This window comes from Simochromis diagramma, unplaced genomic scaffold (assembly GCF_900408965.1).
Source record: "Simochromis diagramma unplaced genomic scaffold, fSimDia1.1 OVJJ01000216.1, whole genome shotgun sequence".
In the NCBI taxonomy this organism is placed as follows: domain Eukaryota; kingdom Metazoa; phylum Chordata; class Actinopteri; order Cichliformes; family Cichlidae; genus Simochromis; species Simochromis diagramma.
Genome location: NW_024386883.1, coordinates 10,619,051 through 10,637,568, shown reverse-complemented (window position 1 = coordinate 10,637,568; position 18,518 = coordinate 10,619,051). Strand labels below are relative to the sequence as shown.

Sequence of the window (18,518 nt, the reverse complement as noted above, 5' to 3'; positions counted from 1 at the left end):
GTCATGATTTGTAGAAACAAGATTTGTTGAAGACCTGGAGAAAATAGGTCACATAGCAGAAAGAGGTAGCTTTGCTTTCTATCTACACATTGTAGTGTAGTATATTGTATTAAAAAAAAAAAACACTACACTGATACAGTTGAGCTAAACTATATTTTTCTCATACAAGCAGCCAAAGCACATTAAAGCATCTTATTCACTGCAGAAACAACACTAGTGCTAGTGCCTGCTGCAATTTCAGCAAGTCTTTCATCACATAGGTCTTCCACGTGTTACAGTATATTCCTCTGCAATCCCATTTCTTGCCTTGTAATTATACAAGTTTTTATTACAAGGTAGGCCTATTAAATGTTATTGAGGAGAATTTCTCTTGCACATAATACACAAACATAATGTTCGAGGGAAAATGAAAAATACAGGCAAAGACTTCAAGAATAGCAGGTAATTGAAAAGCAATGTGCTAAAATACTCCAGATGGTTTTTAGTCCACCCAGCGAACAAGCTGTGGAAACCCAGACCCAACTGTAAACGTGCAGAATTGCAGGGATCACATTACCGTAAATATTCTAAAAGAGTTGATTGTAATTGGATTCCTTGGGGAAGAAAATGTCTTCATTTCCTTTTCCTTCATATATATATATATATATATATATATATATATATATATATATATATATATATATATATATATATATATATATATAGCATTGAAAAATGTTTCCTTCATGGGGAGCTTCCAGTGAATTGTGAATGCAGGTGTTACTGTTGCTGTCCTTTGAACTGAAGTGCAGTTGTCGATGACGTATCTTGGTGCTCTTATTTTGAGACAGTTGTATAACACAACTATTTAGTATGTTCAGTATGTGTGTTTAGTTCTTTAGTGTAACATTACCCTGTTACTTTGGATGAGGTGACCTTTGTATTTACAGCTAGTCAAAAGTTCACATACTGTACACTTCCACAGTACGGGCATGAATGTCATGTCAATTTGGGGCTTTTAATGATTTCTCAGTTCTGTTGCTGGAACACCAGTGAAGGAACCTTTACATCAACCAAGAAAGAAGCTCCTGTTCCAAGCTCGACTGACATTTGCATCTACCCACGTGGACAAGCCAAATAAAGTTTTATTATAAGATGAGATAAAGATTGAGCACAGTTGGATGCTCCAACAAGATAATGATCCAAAACACACATCAAAGGTAGTTTTTGGAATGGATAGAGCAGGCAAACATTAAGCTTCCAGAATAGCCTTCCCAATGTCTTGCTGTCAACCCTATTGAAAACATATGGACCATACTTAAAAGCTGGATCAGTGCCTGGAAACAAATTCAGATGAACTCTAGCAATTCTGCTAAGGAGAGCGGTCAAATATCCAGCCGGAATTATGCCAGGAGCTTGTTGATGGCTACCAAAAGCACTGAGGTGTAATTTACAAAAGGTCATTTTACCAAATATTAGTTGGGGTGTGTGTATATATCTGAGCCAGTATGTATGTTTTTAACCCTGAATTATTGTGACAAATGACCTGGATAATCTAGCCATAAAAATGCACTTTACTGCAGTAAAATAAAATTAACAAGACAATCTTACATCTTCCAGTTCATTAACAATAACCAGTCTAATTGTGCTTTTGTATTTTCATCCACTAACAAACTACTTAACCCCTCCAAAACCATACCCTCTGAATTTCTCATCAATGTTATCAATAACCTAAAGATCAGTAGTGACGCACAAAGAATTTTAGCTTTTCTGGATCTCACTCCTGAATTCAACACTGTTTATCCTGACATTTTAATTCAAAAGCTGCATGGCACAGTTGGTTTAATAGAACAGGTTCTTGATTGGCTTTCATTTTATCTAAAGGGTGGAAATTTTTATGTTTCAAATGGCAATTTACAACTTGAACAACTCAAAATTTAACTAGGGGCTCAAGGGTCTGTCCTTATTCCATTGCTGTTTAACCTTTGCATGCTCCTATTTAGTACTGCCATAAAGAATAACAATATGTCCTACCAATCTTATGCAGATGACACACAGTTGTACTTATTTTTTTCCTCTGATGAGCTATCCTCTGTTCACAAACTAATGATTTGCATTGATGACATTAACTACTGGATGCCATATTACTCGGTATCATTCTGCACAGTGATCACAGTTTTGATCATTTTTGATCATTACATCAATACGAGAATTACGAGAATTGCTTTCACTCACTTAAAAAGACATATCCATGGTTAGAAAATTTCTATCTCAAACTGACTCTGAGAAACTGGTCCATGCATTCACATCAAGAAGGTTAGATTATTTTAAGGCAAAATTATCCAAACCATCAACAGGATGACTTTAGCTGATTCAAAATGCAGCAGCCAAAATCATTACATATATGTGGAAAGTTGAGCACAAACCAAGCATTGAAGGCACTTCATTGGCTCCAAGTGCAATACAGAACCTTTAAAATCATTTTAGTAGTTCATAAGCCCCCCAGGGAATCTCTGACTTGCTCACTGTTTACAGTCCAGTCAGCCCTCAAAGGTCACCAGGTGCAAATCCTTTAGCTGTTCCTAGAATTAGATCTAAGTGTACTGAGGGTGCTTTCACTTACTGGGGTCCTTTTCTTTGGAACAAGCTGCCTGCTGACTTGAGAACAATTGCATCTGTGCATTTAAAAACAAACTAAAAACCTTTTTTTTTAAAAAAAAAATTTTTTTAAACAGGCTCAATAAGAGTTTTTTGGTTTTATTGACTTTAGTTTGCTTTTATATATATATATATATATATATATATATATATATATATATATATGTGTGTGTGTGTGTGTGTGTGTGTGTATATATATATATATATATATCGTTGCCTTTAGCCTTTATTCTAAACCTGCACAGGTTTTTATGTTCTTCTGTATTGAGCACACTGAGTTTGCAGGTAATTAAATGGACTACATAAATACAGTTGCCATTGCAAAATGTAAAATAAAACGGAGTTGTATATAATATGACATTGAAATAAAACAAAAAAAAATCGTATTCATGTAAAGTTAAAAATGCGCATATATGTATATACACGCACACTATTTTTTTTATTAAAAAATAAGACTGTGGTCTTACTTTCTAAATAAGAAGAGCCAATTCTCCACCCTACAGCTTAGAAGCCGCAGGAATGTCTCTGCGCATCTATTCAAAGGATTAAGGTGAGCCTTTCGGGAGGTTCTGTACGTGGCAGCGCTTTCCTCCCCTCTCTGTACTTTTCATAACCCCTGGGTGCCAAGTGGATTTGCGTCCACATTCTCAAACGTGACTATCCCGTTTGAAAGGCACGAGAATGAAGGTAAGCTGACATTAAATGCTGTCTCGGATTAGCTATCGCACAAAATGCTGTGTAGCATTACATCACGGCTGAGTCCTTGAGCTCGCATGCCTCCCGAACATGCTGGGATGGTTGTCAATCGTGGGTCCAACAGGCTTCTGTTGTTTTTTTAGTGCACCAGATTGTACAGACTATCAGGTTCCCAAGGTTAAAGAAAACACAACATGTTATTCAGTGAGGTTTGTGTTCATTCTCGTGCTGTTTCTGGAGGTTACATTATAATGCGAGACACAGCTGAGTAGCAAATGTTCCACATCGGACAAGGAGAAAGTTTTGAAAGTTTGCGCGAAACTTCGTGACCGAGCATCTCACGCGTGGATGACATTCTGTGTTTTACACACACTCACACACATACTTTGAATCGGAAAGTGTAGCTTTTTTTCGGCACAGTGAATTAAAATCTCTACACAGCACGGACTACAGGACATTTACGGGACCAAAAAAAGGGAAGTGTTGGGAATTTCTAGAAACAGCCGTCCCGGGCTGACGTCACTGGGACGGCTCCTCTACTCTGGAGATGGTCTGCACACTCGGTCGCGGGGGAAGAGTGAGTTTTGCTCATCTTTACCTAATTTCTGCTCTCACGCAGACACGTAAGCAGCGTAAGATTGGTCTGATGTTAGCAGTTATCGACACATATTCCAGCCTCGCGGTGACATTGTTTCTATTTCATGTACCGCAAACAAATCACCTCTAGCTCTGCAACTAACGATTATTTTGATCGCTATTGGCTGTTAATATGCCAAATAACCATGTAAAACGAATGGGATAGCAGTGGCAGTTAAAGTACTTATACAAAATCCAAAAATATTAGTTTCATCTAATGTTAGAGTAATAAAAAAGATCAATTTACGACACTAAGGAACGTGCAGCTATCAGATATATATGTATCTTTGAAAATGACCGAAAAATTGTTAGTTATCAAAACTTAAATAACTTTAGTTATCCGAATAAATCATGTAAAACTGCTGAATGCTTATTATACTCACATTAGATTCGTAGAAATAGGTCACACAGGGCTGTTATATGTAATTGCAATATAAATTAACTCCCTTTAAAGGGGGTGAATTCACTGTGGCTGCCTACTGTTCACTGGGTTCAAAAGATTAGGTCTTGCATAGCTCCAAAAAAGGGCTTTGTTCTCCCTTAACAAATGGCACAGCGTCACTAAATACACTGGCCTGGTAGTGTGATGCCCTGCAGTGATTTATGCATGGTAGAATGCAAATAATTGTCTCTGGCTGTTATGGGAGTGTGTAAAAATGGAAGGTAACAAATAAATACATCTGCCAGCTGCATAAACCCAGAAGACAGGTGACTCTTACTAAATAAGCTGCAGCCACTGTCCTGATCCAACTGTTTTCAACTAAACTGAATGCTACAACTGTCTTGCTGTCAAGTAGGTAAAATCCCCAAATAAATGCAAAGATAAAATATATTTTGTTTTATTTAATAACTTATTAAATTAGGGTGATTTGGGTTATTATTGATCTCCAGCAAATTTTCCTTAATATAAACCACAGTAGAAGTCAGTAGTTTTCCATGCTTTTCCTCTGGATAATCTGTTTCCATGGTCAGCAGAACATGATTGGGATCTTGGATGAGGAATGCTCTCTTTCCATATCAAAGTAGGGGATGTGTCATAAGTAGTATTTCCATTGATTTGCTGACCACACAAAACCACAAAATTGCTCCACTTTGCGGACCTCATCCTGTGACGTTTAGTGGAAGTGAAAGTCAAAGTGCGAGTGGCTATAGATGAAACTGAATGAAGGGGTTGCCCGCTTATACTAAAAGCCCTGAAGAATTGAGCAAATTGTTAGTACTTTGTCAGTAAGGATCTTAAAAAACACAAACTGTAACCAACCTAAGCTGGGTGTTAAAGAGGGAAATCTCTTTTTTTTTCCTGCCCACAGTGTAATTTGAACTGCACAGAGTAGCAACGGTCACCAGGTTGACTCTGGAATTTTTGTTCATTGCTGGAGGATAGTTCTGTGTCTTAAGACTGATGGCCATTGATTGCCTGGGCACGTTCACCTGTTCTGGGTATGGTACGTGCAGATGCTGTATGCGGTGCACCGTGTAACGTGCATGTGACGTGGTTATGTGTCTATGTCTGCGTGTGGGCGTTGAGTTTGATCCGATTTACTGATTACATCAGTCGTTAAAATATCTGTTAAACATCAACTGCTTGCTTTTCTTCTTAGTGCACCAGAGTGGAAAAAATTGGCAAGTACCAGGCCTTTTTTTTTCTTCTTCTCTCTTTTCAGATTTTAGTTTTCTGGCATGCAACTTCCATTTTTTTTGCTTACATGCAAAGATAGCTGCATTTACTCCCGTCTAGGTTTATCAAAACACTGGAATTTGGTGTTTGGGGCCAAAAATCTACTCAGAAATGAATTTCTTTTGGGCTCTTCAACTTCTTTCCTCCTCATCCATAATTCTATTTAAACTATTCTGTTATGTTTGGGTGGGCGATGTCACTGTTTTCAACATTGTGGAATATAATTTTCCAGAGGAATTGTACAGATGTCATCATTAAATAAATAACAACATGTGATCTACCTTGCGTGACCCAATTTAAATGTGTGACTGATTACAAAATGGTTGGGGTGCTCATTGGACACACTTTCCATCTTGGAGTTATAACAGATTTAGCGTACCAGACTTGAAGTAGCTGTGAGTGGACAAACATTCACAACATTCACACAACAGTCAGAGTGAAAAACAGATAAGTGGCACTTTTTGCCTTTAAAGTGATCCAAACATATGGGCTTTTGGTTAGAATGTCCACCCGTGCTGTCATGGAGCATATGTCCTGCAAACATGAGCCATTCAGATTCAAGGTTAGGCTTCAGGGGAAAAACTAAACAAAATTTGGTAGAAGTATTTTGCACCAGTGTTGAAATATTGCATCATTCAGACTGCTCCGTCCTCTTTGCACAAGCCCGAGGTCATAAATGCTTAATTTTTTTTCCCTTGTTTGTATTTCTTAGAAATGAAATGTTTATATAAACATATATTAAATGAAAGATATTTTATCTTTGCACATTGATATGTTTAATCTTCTTCCTCTTAAAACTCAAATTTATTTTAGTGTTTTCACCAGTCGGACAGATGTTGCATAGACCAGCCATGCTTTTATGTGTTTAGTTTTTCTCAAGTATGTAAAGTCCCATAGAAGAGTAGAACAAGATGACCACAGAAGTTGAACGTTTTACTCTAAGTGCAAACATTTGCTCCTAATAGGAACCCCTGCCCCACTGCAGACCTTGCATCCTGATGTCTTTGCCAGAGACTGTGTTGCTTTGGTTCCTTATCTCACTTACAGAGCCACTCCTCCATGTAAAGCAGGAAAGTCTGAACAAACTCAACCTCAGTATGAACTGAGGTTGAGTTTGTTTTTAGGCTATTATCATTGAGTTCAGGCCAGTTTTGCAAATGCTCAACATTAAAACTGATGCTCCTTAATGCAATGGAAAAATGTTGAAGATCTGCCTGCTTTCTCCTACCTACCTCGGTCTGAGATGCATGCACACAACTTTGGCCTGTGTACAAAGTGCAGCTGTGCATACCTGCACTCTCGGGACCTCTCTGGACATCCTAGCCTGTCCTCTCCCCCTCATTTTACTTTCTAGAAAAACCCGACACCACTCGAGTAGTAAGTGTACCAGTCCTCTTTTTCAGGAATGTTGCCACCTGCAGAAACAGGCCAGACTCTGTTTGAGCTGAGCAATGATACTGGCTGTAAATTACAAGGCGAGAGAAGCAATCGTTTACTTTTTAGTTTGAGACTTTGGTGATGATTATCTAGCCGGTGTTTAAGCCAACTCAAAATGCTTAAATGTAACACACAAGAAGCTGAATTTATACTGCAAGGAATATATTTATTAATATATATAGTCTTAGTAATGCACACAAAGTTGCATTAAAGAATGTCTTAGCCTTCTTTCTGAGTTCAGCATAAAGGTTTTCAGCCAATATACATCTGTCAGCTCAGCATAAGGCTTGTGCTTTTTGTCAGTCGTGTCACTCAAATGCAAATATATTTATTCTGCATACAATGCAAATTTAGTCACATTCTTTGTGAACTGATTTAAAGCTCTCATACATTCAGGAAGAGACAGTGAAAGTTTTTTTTTTTCTGTGTTTCAAAAACGTGTAACTTTTTCTTTTAATCCCAAAATGAACAGTGCGGCTAAATGTGTGCTGCTTCGTCTCTCCTGAATCTCGGTCCAGTCATATCATTTTTTTGATCATTTGGCTACAAAGTTACACCCTCTGTGGTACATTCCAGTGTAATAGCTGTAATTGTAAATGTTAAAAGAGAAGATGAGGAAAAATAGTTCTTTCCTATACACGTTAAGGAGATTTCACAGCCTTTCTTCAGTCGCGCCTGCTGTAGATTAGCATCGGCATGTCTGTGTCAGATGTTTACCCCATCAGAAGAATCAGGATGTCACATATGAGCCACATTCCACCTGTGTTTGCGTCACACCATCACTGGCAGACAGATATGGTGCTTACACACTGACATTTATTTCCTGTAAATTTGTTATACTTGTTCCTTTTGGACACCATGTTGCTTTCTTATTGTCACTGTAGAAAATCACTGAATTTGCCCAGAAGGTGTCAGTCAAATAGTTTCTCTTTCCAGGAGGTTATTAAGCTATTTCTTTACTCAAATTTATTCAAACATCAATGTGTCTGTGCTTGCAGTTAGAATTATAGATGTGTACGTTTTAAACATACTGTAGTAAACAGTCATCAGTGCCAAGTGATGTTTTAAAAACAGAAGGAAAGGAGAAAGTAGCACACAGTTGCTTTTTACAGTCTTGGACTGATGTTACTTCTACTTTTTCTGCTCAGCCCTGTAGCTGGCTCCGGTACTTAATCCTCATAACACTACTAATGCATTGTGGCAAAGTCTGCCATTAATAAACACTGAGGTTTTGTGCCTTATTGTGTTTTATTTAGTGTGTCAAATGCATCTAATTGCATGGAAATGTAGGTTATATTTTTAAAAGCAAGGCACGTAAGTAAGTAAATGGGTACATAAGATTATCTTCAGTGCACGAGCTCATTTCCAAAATAAATTTTCTGGTTGTCATGTTGAATTGTAGAGCAGGAGACTGAAAATGAACTTATGCCGACCTGGCGCGACCCTGATGGAAAGAGAAATGAGAAAATTACACACATAAACGTATTAAAAATATACTGTTCAGTTACAGCTGTGTCCCCTATTTTTCCCTTCTCAGTGAGAACTGGGAACAATAGACCATGACTCATTTGTAGGAAACGTGCTGGAAACTTTGAGAATTGTTTGGCAATCTGCAAATTTAGTCTGGAAACACAGAGTCAGACTTGGTGTAACACAAACTGAAAGTTTGAAACTATTTGTATATGATACGCTTACAAATTGTGTTAAACGGCTTTAAGGAGGAATACTTCAAAAAAGACACTTTATTCATAGAGTTTTATAGAAAACAGTGGATAAAAAAATCGTTTTATATGCTTTATAATGTTCAGCATAACTAGTTTATTTTGCGTGCCACTGTGACATGATGTGATTATGTTTTGTTTTTTTATGTAATTGCAGGTTACTGAACAAGGCAGAATGAGCAAACTCCTGCTTTTTGTCTCCTCGGTCCTGCTGTGTTGCTGCCGGACCACACGGGCAGAGATCTTTACATCCATTGGTAGGTTTACTGGTTGTCAGGGCAGCTGGTCCACTTATCACAGTGTCGCTGCCTCCTTCACATACTGAAGTGTCCTTGGGCCTGACTCTTAAAAATGAGTCAGGCCGATCGGTGTCCTGTGTGTGTGAGAGAGAGAGAGAGACTGGTAGAATTTGACAGACATTGCTGCTAACCTGTATTGCCTCCTTTTTGTCGTATTATAAGTCAATGGGTAATAAAATTGTGGGGAAAATCCCATCTTTTGGAAGGCATCAAAATAAAATGAATATTTTCTATAAAAGATCAAGAGAACAAATAGAAAATAAAACATTAGTATCTGTTCCAACAATTATCCTCAAGCAGATTTGCAAACTTTGTCAGTTCTTTAAACATTTAGTGTTAGAATCCAGAAACTCTAGAAAGCATTGGTGAGTCAGCCTTTAATCTGTCATCAGGTGTTTGGGATTACTTGGGACTCATTTACAGGACTTGCATGAATAGTCAATCATTCATTCAATTGATTAAAATCAAACCAAGCCCACGGGTCAAGAGCTCAGTGCTACTCTGGATTAAAAAAACAATCTTGATTGATGCCTTACCAATTACCTGTGTTGTTTTTAATCAAATCAGCCACGTTTGACCACAATAATAGGATGCTGAATTGCTCAAGAATGTACATCTGTGCTTTTCACTTTGTATTAAATGGAGGATGTGGCCAGAAGAGGACTAATAATAACTTTATAGAGAAATAGTTGTGGTACATAGATTCCTCTTTCTTTCTTTCTTTCTTTCTTTCTTTCTTTCTTTCTTTCTTTCAAATCAGTGCTCAGATATTCAACATGATTTCCGTAGAAATTAATCTCTTGAACCACTTTAAAAGGGAAAAAAAGCTTTTCTTACACAATGCCCTTGCTTTGTGCAATCACAGAGACATTGCTGGCATACAGAAAATGCTTTTTCTACACAATATGTGTCACATCGCTCAACTGGTTAGTTCTTATTGCTTGGAAAGGTATACTGATGTGCTGTTCTGATGATTTAATGCACTTAGGTGGTCAGATATGGTGTTTGCATGCAAAAACAATGCAGGCTTGTCATCCTCTGTCTTTTAAAACTTCTGTTAAGCTAAGCAATCCAATGAGGATGTTTACTAAGCACACTACACCCCATCTATCTCTTCCAAGGCTCATGGGTGGGTGCTTAACTGTAATTTTGCTGAGTAATTCTATAGTATTAAAGCCCCGCAGTTTTTGGCTGAAGAGTTATTTTCAGCCTCAGTCTGAGGGGAGTGGTGGGGAGAAAGTGTTACCAGAAATAGATTCATTTTTTTCTTTGGCTTTTAAAGCAAAATACAACAGAAAAAAATTTCTATAGCTTTTTGGGTTTTTTTTTTTTTTTTTTTACTGACTCCTCAAACCAAAGTACCTGACAACACGTATTCACATATTTCCACGCACACTAATACAGCTTTTTATAAGACAGTCTAACCAATGTGCCTGTCTTACAGCTAATATTTATTTACCCATTAACCTAATATCCCTGTGTTCATTGTGGGAGCAAACAAGAGTGCCCAGAGGAAAATCCCACATGGAGAACATGCTGAACAAACAGAAAGGTCTCTCGACCGTCTGATCAGCAGGCTAAGCGCTGCACCGACATGTCATCAAGTATCGCTTGATGGAGTTTTAATGTGAAATGAGTCATTTTGTCTCAGAAACACTAAACCTGCAAATTGCTTGAAATTGTAGTAATAAACAAGCTGATGTTGACTTTATCCTCAGTGAAACCTCTAATTTACCTTCATATCTGTGTGTGTGCCTACAGGCCAAATGACAGACCTGATCTACACAGAAAAGGAGCTGGTTCAGTCTCTGAGGGAGTACATCAAAGCAGAGGAGTCCAAGCTGGCCGCTGTAAAAAGGTACATTCTGAACTCTCAGATATCACCCCATATTAGTCCGTTGACTGTGTGTTACTTTTCCTTTAATCCGTTCTCACATTTATAGGGTAAGTTGATATGAAGTGTATTGTCTCTCTATAAAATGTGTAGTAGAATCACCCTGTATCTGTTTCTTAGCTGGGCCAATAAACTTGATGCCCTGACCCGAGTGTCCACCGCTGACCCAGAAGGCTACCTGGCTCACCCAGTGAATGCCTATAAACTGATGAAGAGACTCAACACTGAGTGGTCTGAACTGGAGAGCCTGGTACTTCAGAATCCCGCTGATGGTAAGGATATCTCTCCAAAACAGTATTTTACTAAAGGAGCACTCGTGAAGTGCCCTGATTTGAACTCTGCTTGGAAAAATTAGGATGTTTTCTGTGTGGTCTGTGAGATCTTGCAGATCATCACATGCATGCTACAATCAGACAAAGGGGAAATGTTTTTTAAATAGTGCCTACCTCTGTGTCTAGAGCAGTTCATTTGCCACTTTACTTATTGCATGTTGCAAAATATAGAGAAATACCTCGGTGTATGTTTTCTTGGCCAAATCTGTATGTTACCCTTTATTAATCCCAAATCAATAGCATTCTTTTAATGGCTTTTAAAGCAAAACCCAACAGGAAAAACTTTTCTAGTTTTTTGTAATTTTACTGACTGATCAAACCACTCTACCTGGCAACCCGTATTCACCTATTCTATGTATTGTCACCATGACACAATATATACAGTAATATATATCTCTCAGCATAACCAAAAGGCAAGCAGCACAGAGCAAATATAAGCTCCAGAATGGATGTGAGGAGAATGAATGCAGCTTTTGCTGGGGAGTGGAAATGTTTACTGTGCTGCTTTGTCCACATGCTGTGATCAAGAACAGAGCTTGTCATGTTTTAGCTGCAGCTGTTCTTCATATCTGCATATTTTGGCAATGAAGAGTGTGTGTGTCTTTGTCTCTGTGCACTTGGACCTGAAAGTGTGTACGTGTTTAGACACAGGACCATATCTGTGTAAGGCAGATAAACTTCGCATAAGTGTACAGAATTCAGTAACTGTGTATTGCACGGTTGTGATGCTATTGTGTAGTACAGTCTGTGAAGAAACGCAAACGCACAGAGACTGACTAAAAAGGCGAAGACACGTTCCAGCTACACCTTTAGAGCTGGTACATCTAGATCAATATGATGTTGCTGTTCTGCATGTGTAAGTAAACGATGAAGTACCAACAAGTTAAAAATGACCCAAATTTGAATTATATGTGAGTGTTGTGAGTGTCATGTGATACATGCAAATGAGATGTACAGAAAGACATTCTTACTTTCTGTCCAGGGTTCGTCTCCAACATGTCCGCACACAGACAATATTTCCCAGACGAGGAAGATGAGACGGGTGCAGCCAAGGCGTTGATGCGCCTGCAGGACACGTACCAACTGGATTCTGAAGCCTTCTCCAAAGGAAAGCTGCCAGGTAAGCAAGAAGTGTGTGTGTTGAATATAAAAAAGCATGAAAATATCACAAAGGGCAGAGTAACTTAAGCATGTCATGGAAAAGTAATTAATATTAAGTTAATAAATAACTTAATAATTATTAAGTTATTTATTAATAACTTAATAAACGGTGCACATTAAAAAAAAGTGGTATGTCTTAAGTACATTTTGTTCAGTCATTTAGTCTTACTGAGTGGTTTCCATCAGGTGTGCACTCCAATGCTGTACTGACCGTGGATGACTGCTTCGACATGGGAAAGACGGCTTACAACGATGCAGACTATTACCATGCCGTGCTGTGGCTGCAGCAGGCCTTGAAACAGCTGGACGATGGCGAGGAAGCTGTGGTTTCCAAGGCAGACATTTTGGACTACCTCAGCTACTCTGTTTACCAAATGGGTGACCTCCCTCGAGCCATTGAACTGACGCGACGGCTTGTAGCTATTGGTAAGACACAACATAGGCAAATGAAGCATTCTTCCTGCACACCAACGCTCATTACACACACACACACTCTATTTCCAGCCTGAGTCGGACAGAGATGTAGTCTTCCTTGTAAATATAAAAACTGGATGAATGGAGTTCATGGGACACATGTTTAGATCAAATGTTTTATGTAAATATGTTTAAAGATTTAAGTCTTTTTCATTTGTTTCTAATTACACCTTCTTCTACAACTCAATTTCTCTACTGTGCTGTAATTAGTAGTTTGCTTTCTTCTGGTTTCACTAGTTACTACAGTTCACTCTCCTCTCTGACTGTTGTGGTGCTCTGTGCTCACCACAGTAGCTGGGAGTTGTCCATTCGAGAAAAAAAAAAAGTGGCCTGTGGGTTTAAACTGTTATTTTAGCCTCTGTATCACAGGCTCTGACAGCTATAGGTCACAGGCTACAGCTGCATTTTTAAGTTGTGGTATACTTGTTTACTTGTCAAGTGAAATGAATCGAGCTGTTGTAGAGGTGAAACGGTATGCCATCAAGTGCTGCAAAAATATCCTGCAAATAACACACCTCATACAGAAATACTCCAGTATGTGACTCGCCCGTAAAAGTGGGACACAAATGTACAGCATGAAAACACATTTCTGGGACATTTTCCAGCACATACCTGGCTATTTATATACAAGACAGCACATCTGAAATGGAGGAGAGAAACATGATATTCTCACTGTCTCATAACCTGCAGTAATATTAATTCTATCAGGAGATCCTGAGGTTGTAGTCATTCTGGAAATTTCCTAACTAAATGTGTAATGCTGTAAGCGCACATGCTTACAGTCCTGTGTAAAACTACACCCAGCAAACTGCAAACACATTAGCCCCCTAGAAGAACCACAACAAAATCAACATGTAGGATAAACAATAACTAAAATACACTTAAAGTTTCTTTGTTTCTGTAAATGAGCTGACTTTGCTACTAAATTAATTAGGCTTCAATGAAGAGGCACTACCTGCAAATTCCACAAGAGGGTGCACTTTTCCCATTATTTAACTCAAATAACAAGAAGAAGACACAAAGGAGAAGTTTTTTGATAATAGTAGGTTTTCTTAGTGTGGTATTCACTAAGAAAACCTTCAAGATTAAAAAAATTTGAAGTTAAAAAAAACTCATAATTGTTCTGTTGCTGGCAAATGAGTAAATGCAGTTATATCACAAAGTCTTAACAAAATAAAATAGAAGACAGCCAGATTTCAGGGTTGTTTGTTTGTTTGTTTGTTTGTTTGTTTTCAGTGTCTACCTACTATGACTACTGTTTGAAATGTGTTATTAGCACACACGGGATACGGCTCCAAAGTGTTTCATATCATCACGTTCTTCTACCTCTGCTAATCACTTTTGTTGTATTGACAGATCCCAGCCACCAGAGGGCGGGAGGAAACCTCCGTTATTTTGAGCAGCTACTGATGAAGCAGCTCCGTGAGATGAACCAAGACTACCAGCCTCCATCTGAGGAGCCCATTCAGCTGGGAACCTACAGTAGACCCAAAGACCATCTCCCAGAGAGAGAGTCCTATGAGGCTCTGTGCAGAGGAGAGGGGATCCAAATGGTGAGTCATCCTGCAGACTCTTTCTATCTTGATTTGCTATTTTGTGAAAACAAATCCTAAATTGAATATTTATGTGTTTTCATTGATTTTTATGGACATTCATTGTTAGGCTGTTTTTCTGATGCTATGTAAAATCAGCACTAGCCAAGCCAAAAACGTCAGCCCTGATTTAAGATGTATTTAATCCTGAAAAGCAATACATAAGAAACTAATTTTGACTCTGTTGCAGATTTTTCTATGTGCAAACTATAACCAAACTATAAAGGAGGATTAAAGTATAATTGTCTAAACATGGTGATTATTTGTGCACAATAAGAGCACAGAAACTTTTATAGACAACAACTGGAAACCTATTGCATAATTAGATGTGTTTATTGTCAGCAGGCTGAATCAAAAGAAACTGGATTCCATTAGTGTTTTTACTAGTGTATGATTTAGTAACCCTTTTGGAACCTAAGCTACAACTCTTGCTTTAAACAACAAAATTAGGCCGCTCTCTGTATAAACAAACAGGAACACAGGAAAAACCACACGCACGGAGTACAGAGTCATTTACAACAGAGATAGTTCTGTAGTCTATTTAAGTTTAGACGCTTAAAATGATGAAGAGGTCAGTCAACCCTGCTACCAAGCTCAGATACCTGTGCTACTATGAGGCTGCATTATAAATGCATGGCACTGCACGTTGTTTCCATTAAAGTTAGTTATAAAATTGAAAAGAATGACAAAATTAAAAATTTTCTTTGTTATTTTTACTAGACTGAAGCGAGGAGGAGCCGTTTGTTTTGTCGCTACCATGACGGGAAAAGAAACCCTCGTCTTCTGCTGAAGCCTGTTAAAGAAGAGGACGAGTGGGACAGCCCCCACATTGTGCGCTACCTGGATTCGTTGTCAGATGAGGAGGTGGAGAAGATCAAAGAACTGGCAAAACCCAGGGTAAGACAAGAAGCATTTAATAAAATGGAAACGGAATATTTTCTTGCTGACCACCATTAAAATATTTAATTACTTTAAAGGTTAATGAGACTAATGCACAGGAGGAAAGCTTTTGAACATTACCTTCTTACGGCTGCTGATCGAGTGCACGTTCTTTATGTTTAAAAACTCATTCAGGCTAAGCTGTACAGAGCAGAACGTGGACTTTAAAAAAAAAAAAAAAAAAAAAAAAAAAAAACCTTTTATTGCTCGGCATATAAATAAGAAATAGTTGTAAAGTATTTAAGATTAACAGTTAAGAGGGGATGAGAAGAGTGGTACCACAACGTAGAACTGGAATGGTTGGATTAACTCTTCTGTTTAATGTTTTATTTCTTTCTGTTCTTGTGTTTTATTTATTTTTTTCAAGCTTGCAAGAGCCACTGTCCGTGATCCCAAAACAGGTGTCCTGACCACAGCCAACTACAGAGTCTCGAAAAGGTAACGCATCCAGGAAAAAAGGATCCTTTGGTTTTGTTTTGTTGTTTTTAGTTTCTTTAGTTATGACGGATTCCAGGAATACAGTAGCTTGTATCCTCCTGAGGCTGGGCTTGGGTCTCTTGCTGGTCTTGAACCAGCGATACTGCATGTGTCAAGTGAATGATGCTGATGGTCCAAACACATTTTAATAGGACAAAATCTTAATAGCTTCACTAAATGGACTGGTTCTTATATAGTGCTTTTCTACTCTACTCGTGTACTCAGAGTACTTTATACAACAAGGTCAGAATAAAACCGTATCATCATTTGATGTATATCCTGAATTGTTTTTAAGTGTGTGTGTGTGGGCCACGTTTAATACTTGTTTGTTTATTCAGTGCGTGGTTAGAAGGAGAGGAGGACCCCGTCATTGACAGAGTCAATCAGAGAATAGAAGACATCACCGGTCTCACAGTAGAAACTGCAGAGTTATTGCAGGTAATGGAGTTTATTTCACACATTTGATATTTAGCCTAACCTGTGTAGCTAGTGAGTGTTGACTCAGTAAGTCAAAAATCCTACTCAGACACTTAAAAATACTGTTTTTACCCTTTAACTTCAATAGATGAATGATTGGTGCATTCACTTGACAGAATATGTTTTTGTTTTATTTGTTTGTTTTGTTTATTTATTTATTTTTTTTTAATTACAGCATTTCTCTTTTAACCAGATTTCAATAACCCAAAGTAGAGTTAATGATATATGAATAGACTCTAAATAATTAAGTCTTCACTTCAGATGTGCCTGTGCACCATCACTTCTTTGGATCCATTTTTCCAGCTGAAACCGAGATTATCGGAACTACAAAGAAATAGTCCAATGGGAGACTTCGGTTATGTCTTTTATTTCTAACATCTCTGTCTCTTTGAGAGCTAGTTTTTACATTTACTCCAATTCTACACACACAGGAGCATTTAGTTTCTGCAAGCCTTAAAGTGACTGCATGTAATATGTGGATGGGCGCGATTAGTTGTCCCCATGTGCAGAAAATGAATCACAGATGAATAATATGAAGTAATTTTATAATGAAATGTCACTTTCTTTCAAGAGGAACAGGTAAGCATGCCTATCCAGTTCAGATGTTCTTATCTCATCATATAGTTTTTCATATCAATGTGCAGTCCCATATGAAATCAGAGGTAACTGTACTCCTAAAGGTTCCACTAAGACTGGTGACTTTGCCAAATCGAGGCGTTAACCCCAGATAATCACTTACAGCTTTGACCATGTTTACATTGTACATCTGCTTTATCTCACAGCAGCCTGTGGGCTCACTCTATGGGGTTCCTTTTGAGTTGCTCATACATTTTACATATACTTACTGTACTTTATTTTAAACTTGTAAATTAAATACTAACTCTTAAATAATGGAAGAAAAAATAATGATGCTGTTACTTTTACGTGATTTGATCTGGTTTATTTAAGAGTGTCTTTAGACAATTAGACGAATCCAAACCATCGCTATTCCATAAGTTGGGTATTTTCTGTTTTCATAGTTTCTAAGGGAGGTATAGCAATTCTGATTGAAGTGCCAAATTCACTAGAGGACAGTGGTCAGAGCTTACTCATGAAACCATCAAACTGATACTGAAAACATGCAACAGCTTCACACACAAGACATGTACTTTTAAAAGTAAAATTCATATTTATACAAGCTATAAATATGTTCTATATGAATTAATAATAACCTTTACATGGCTTTAAATACAAACAAACAATAATAAAACCCCCTCTGGCACATAATGTGAATATAACCAAACAAATGAATCAAGTAAAAAATAAAGACCTTTGACAAGGTTGCATGAATAAAAGTTTCTCACTCACTAAAAGTATTGTAAAGGAGTTTGCAATGTTAAAAGATGAGATATAAATAATTGATAAAAAAAATTCAAAAGTCTGTTAGAAATAATGATGCAGAATTAGCTGGGAAAATTTCCCTTTATCAATTAATTATTTTTTGCCATTACTGAGATTTGTGGCTTCTGGATTTGTAGTCTTATGTAGTGTAGCTTAGTTGTTTTGCACAAGTTCAATGATACACAGAGCAACAGCATGAGTTAATAATTCAGTTTTCAGTGGACAGGAGAGTTTATTTATCACCTCTAAGGGTCATTTTTGTCATTGGCTGACCAGGTTGCAAACTATGGCGTGGGAGGACAGTATGAGCCACATTTTGACTTCTCCAGGGTAAGTTCACTTTTTAGGTGAAAGTTTGTGTGCACTGTGGATGTGAAAACTGCTGTGGTTTGTCTTGGCATGCTTCCCACATTCCAAAGCTTAACTTAAATATGTCTTACTTGTGAACAGAATTACTTGTGTTACAGAATGACTAATACATGAGTGTGTGTATATATGTGTGTGTGTGTGTGTGTGTGTGTGTGTATATATATCCATATACTAGGGGTGCAACGATACACAAAATTCACGGTTCGGTTTGATACTTTGGTGTCACGGTTCGATATTTTTTCGAAACAAAAAAATGTTCATGCTTTTTTTAAATTTGTCATTTATTTAAAATTATAAATATATATTTTAACTCAAACCT

At 37.7% G+C, this 18,518-nt stretch overlaps 1 protein-coding gene across 5 annotated transcripts in view; it reads left to right on the top strand.

Annotated features, from left to right (window-relative positions):
• The window catches only part of p4ha2 (procollagen-proline, 2-oxoglutarate 4-dioxygenase (proline 4-hydroxylase), alpha polypeptide 2), a 44,303-nt gene that overhangs the window by 20,866 nt on the left and 4,919 nt on the right, over positions 1-18,518 (top strand). For 3 of the 5 annotated variants that reach the window (XM_040032228.1, XM_040032230.1, XM_040032229.1), the window contains exons 3-12: positions 8,963-9,062; positions 10,866-10,962; positions 11,119-11,270; positions 12,313-12,450; positions 12,678-12,917; positions 14,322-14,518; positions 15,278-15,454; positions 15,864-15,934; positions 16,312-16,411; positions 18,107-18,160. In XM_040032228.1, the coding sequence (XP_039888162.1) occupies positions 8,963-9,062; positions 10,866-10,962; positions 11,119-11,270; positions 12,313-12,450; positions 12,678-12,917; positions 14,322-14,518; positions 15,278-15,454; positions 15,864-15,934; positions 16,312-16,411; positions 18,107-18,160 (1,326 nt within the window). Of the gene's footprint in view, positions 1-3,171; positions 3,325-3,360; positions 3,911-8,962; positions 9,063-10,865; positions 10,963-11,118; positions 11,271-12,312; positions 12,451-12,677; positions 12,918-14,321; positions 14,519-15,277; positions 15,455-15,863; positions 15,935-16,311; positions 16,412-18,106; positions 18,161-18,518 lie in introns of those variants that run through there. The other 2 variants (XM_040032232.1, XM_040032231.1) reach the window with 2 other exon arrangements.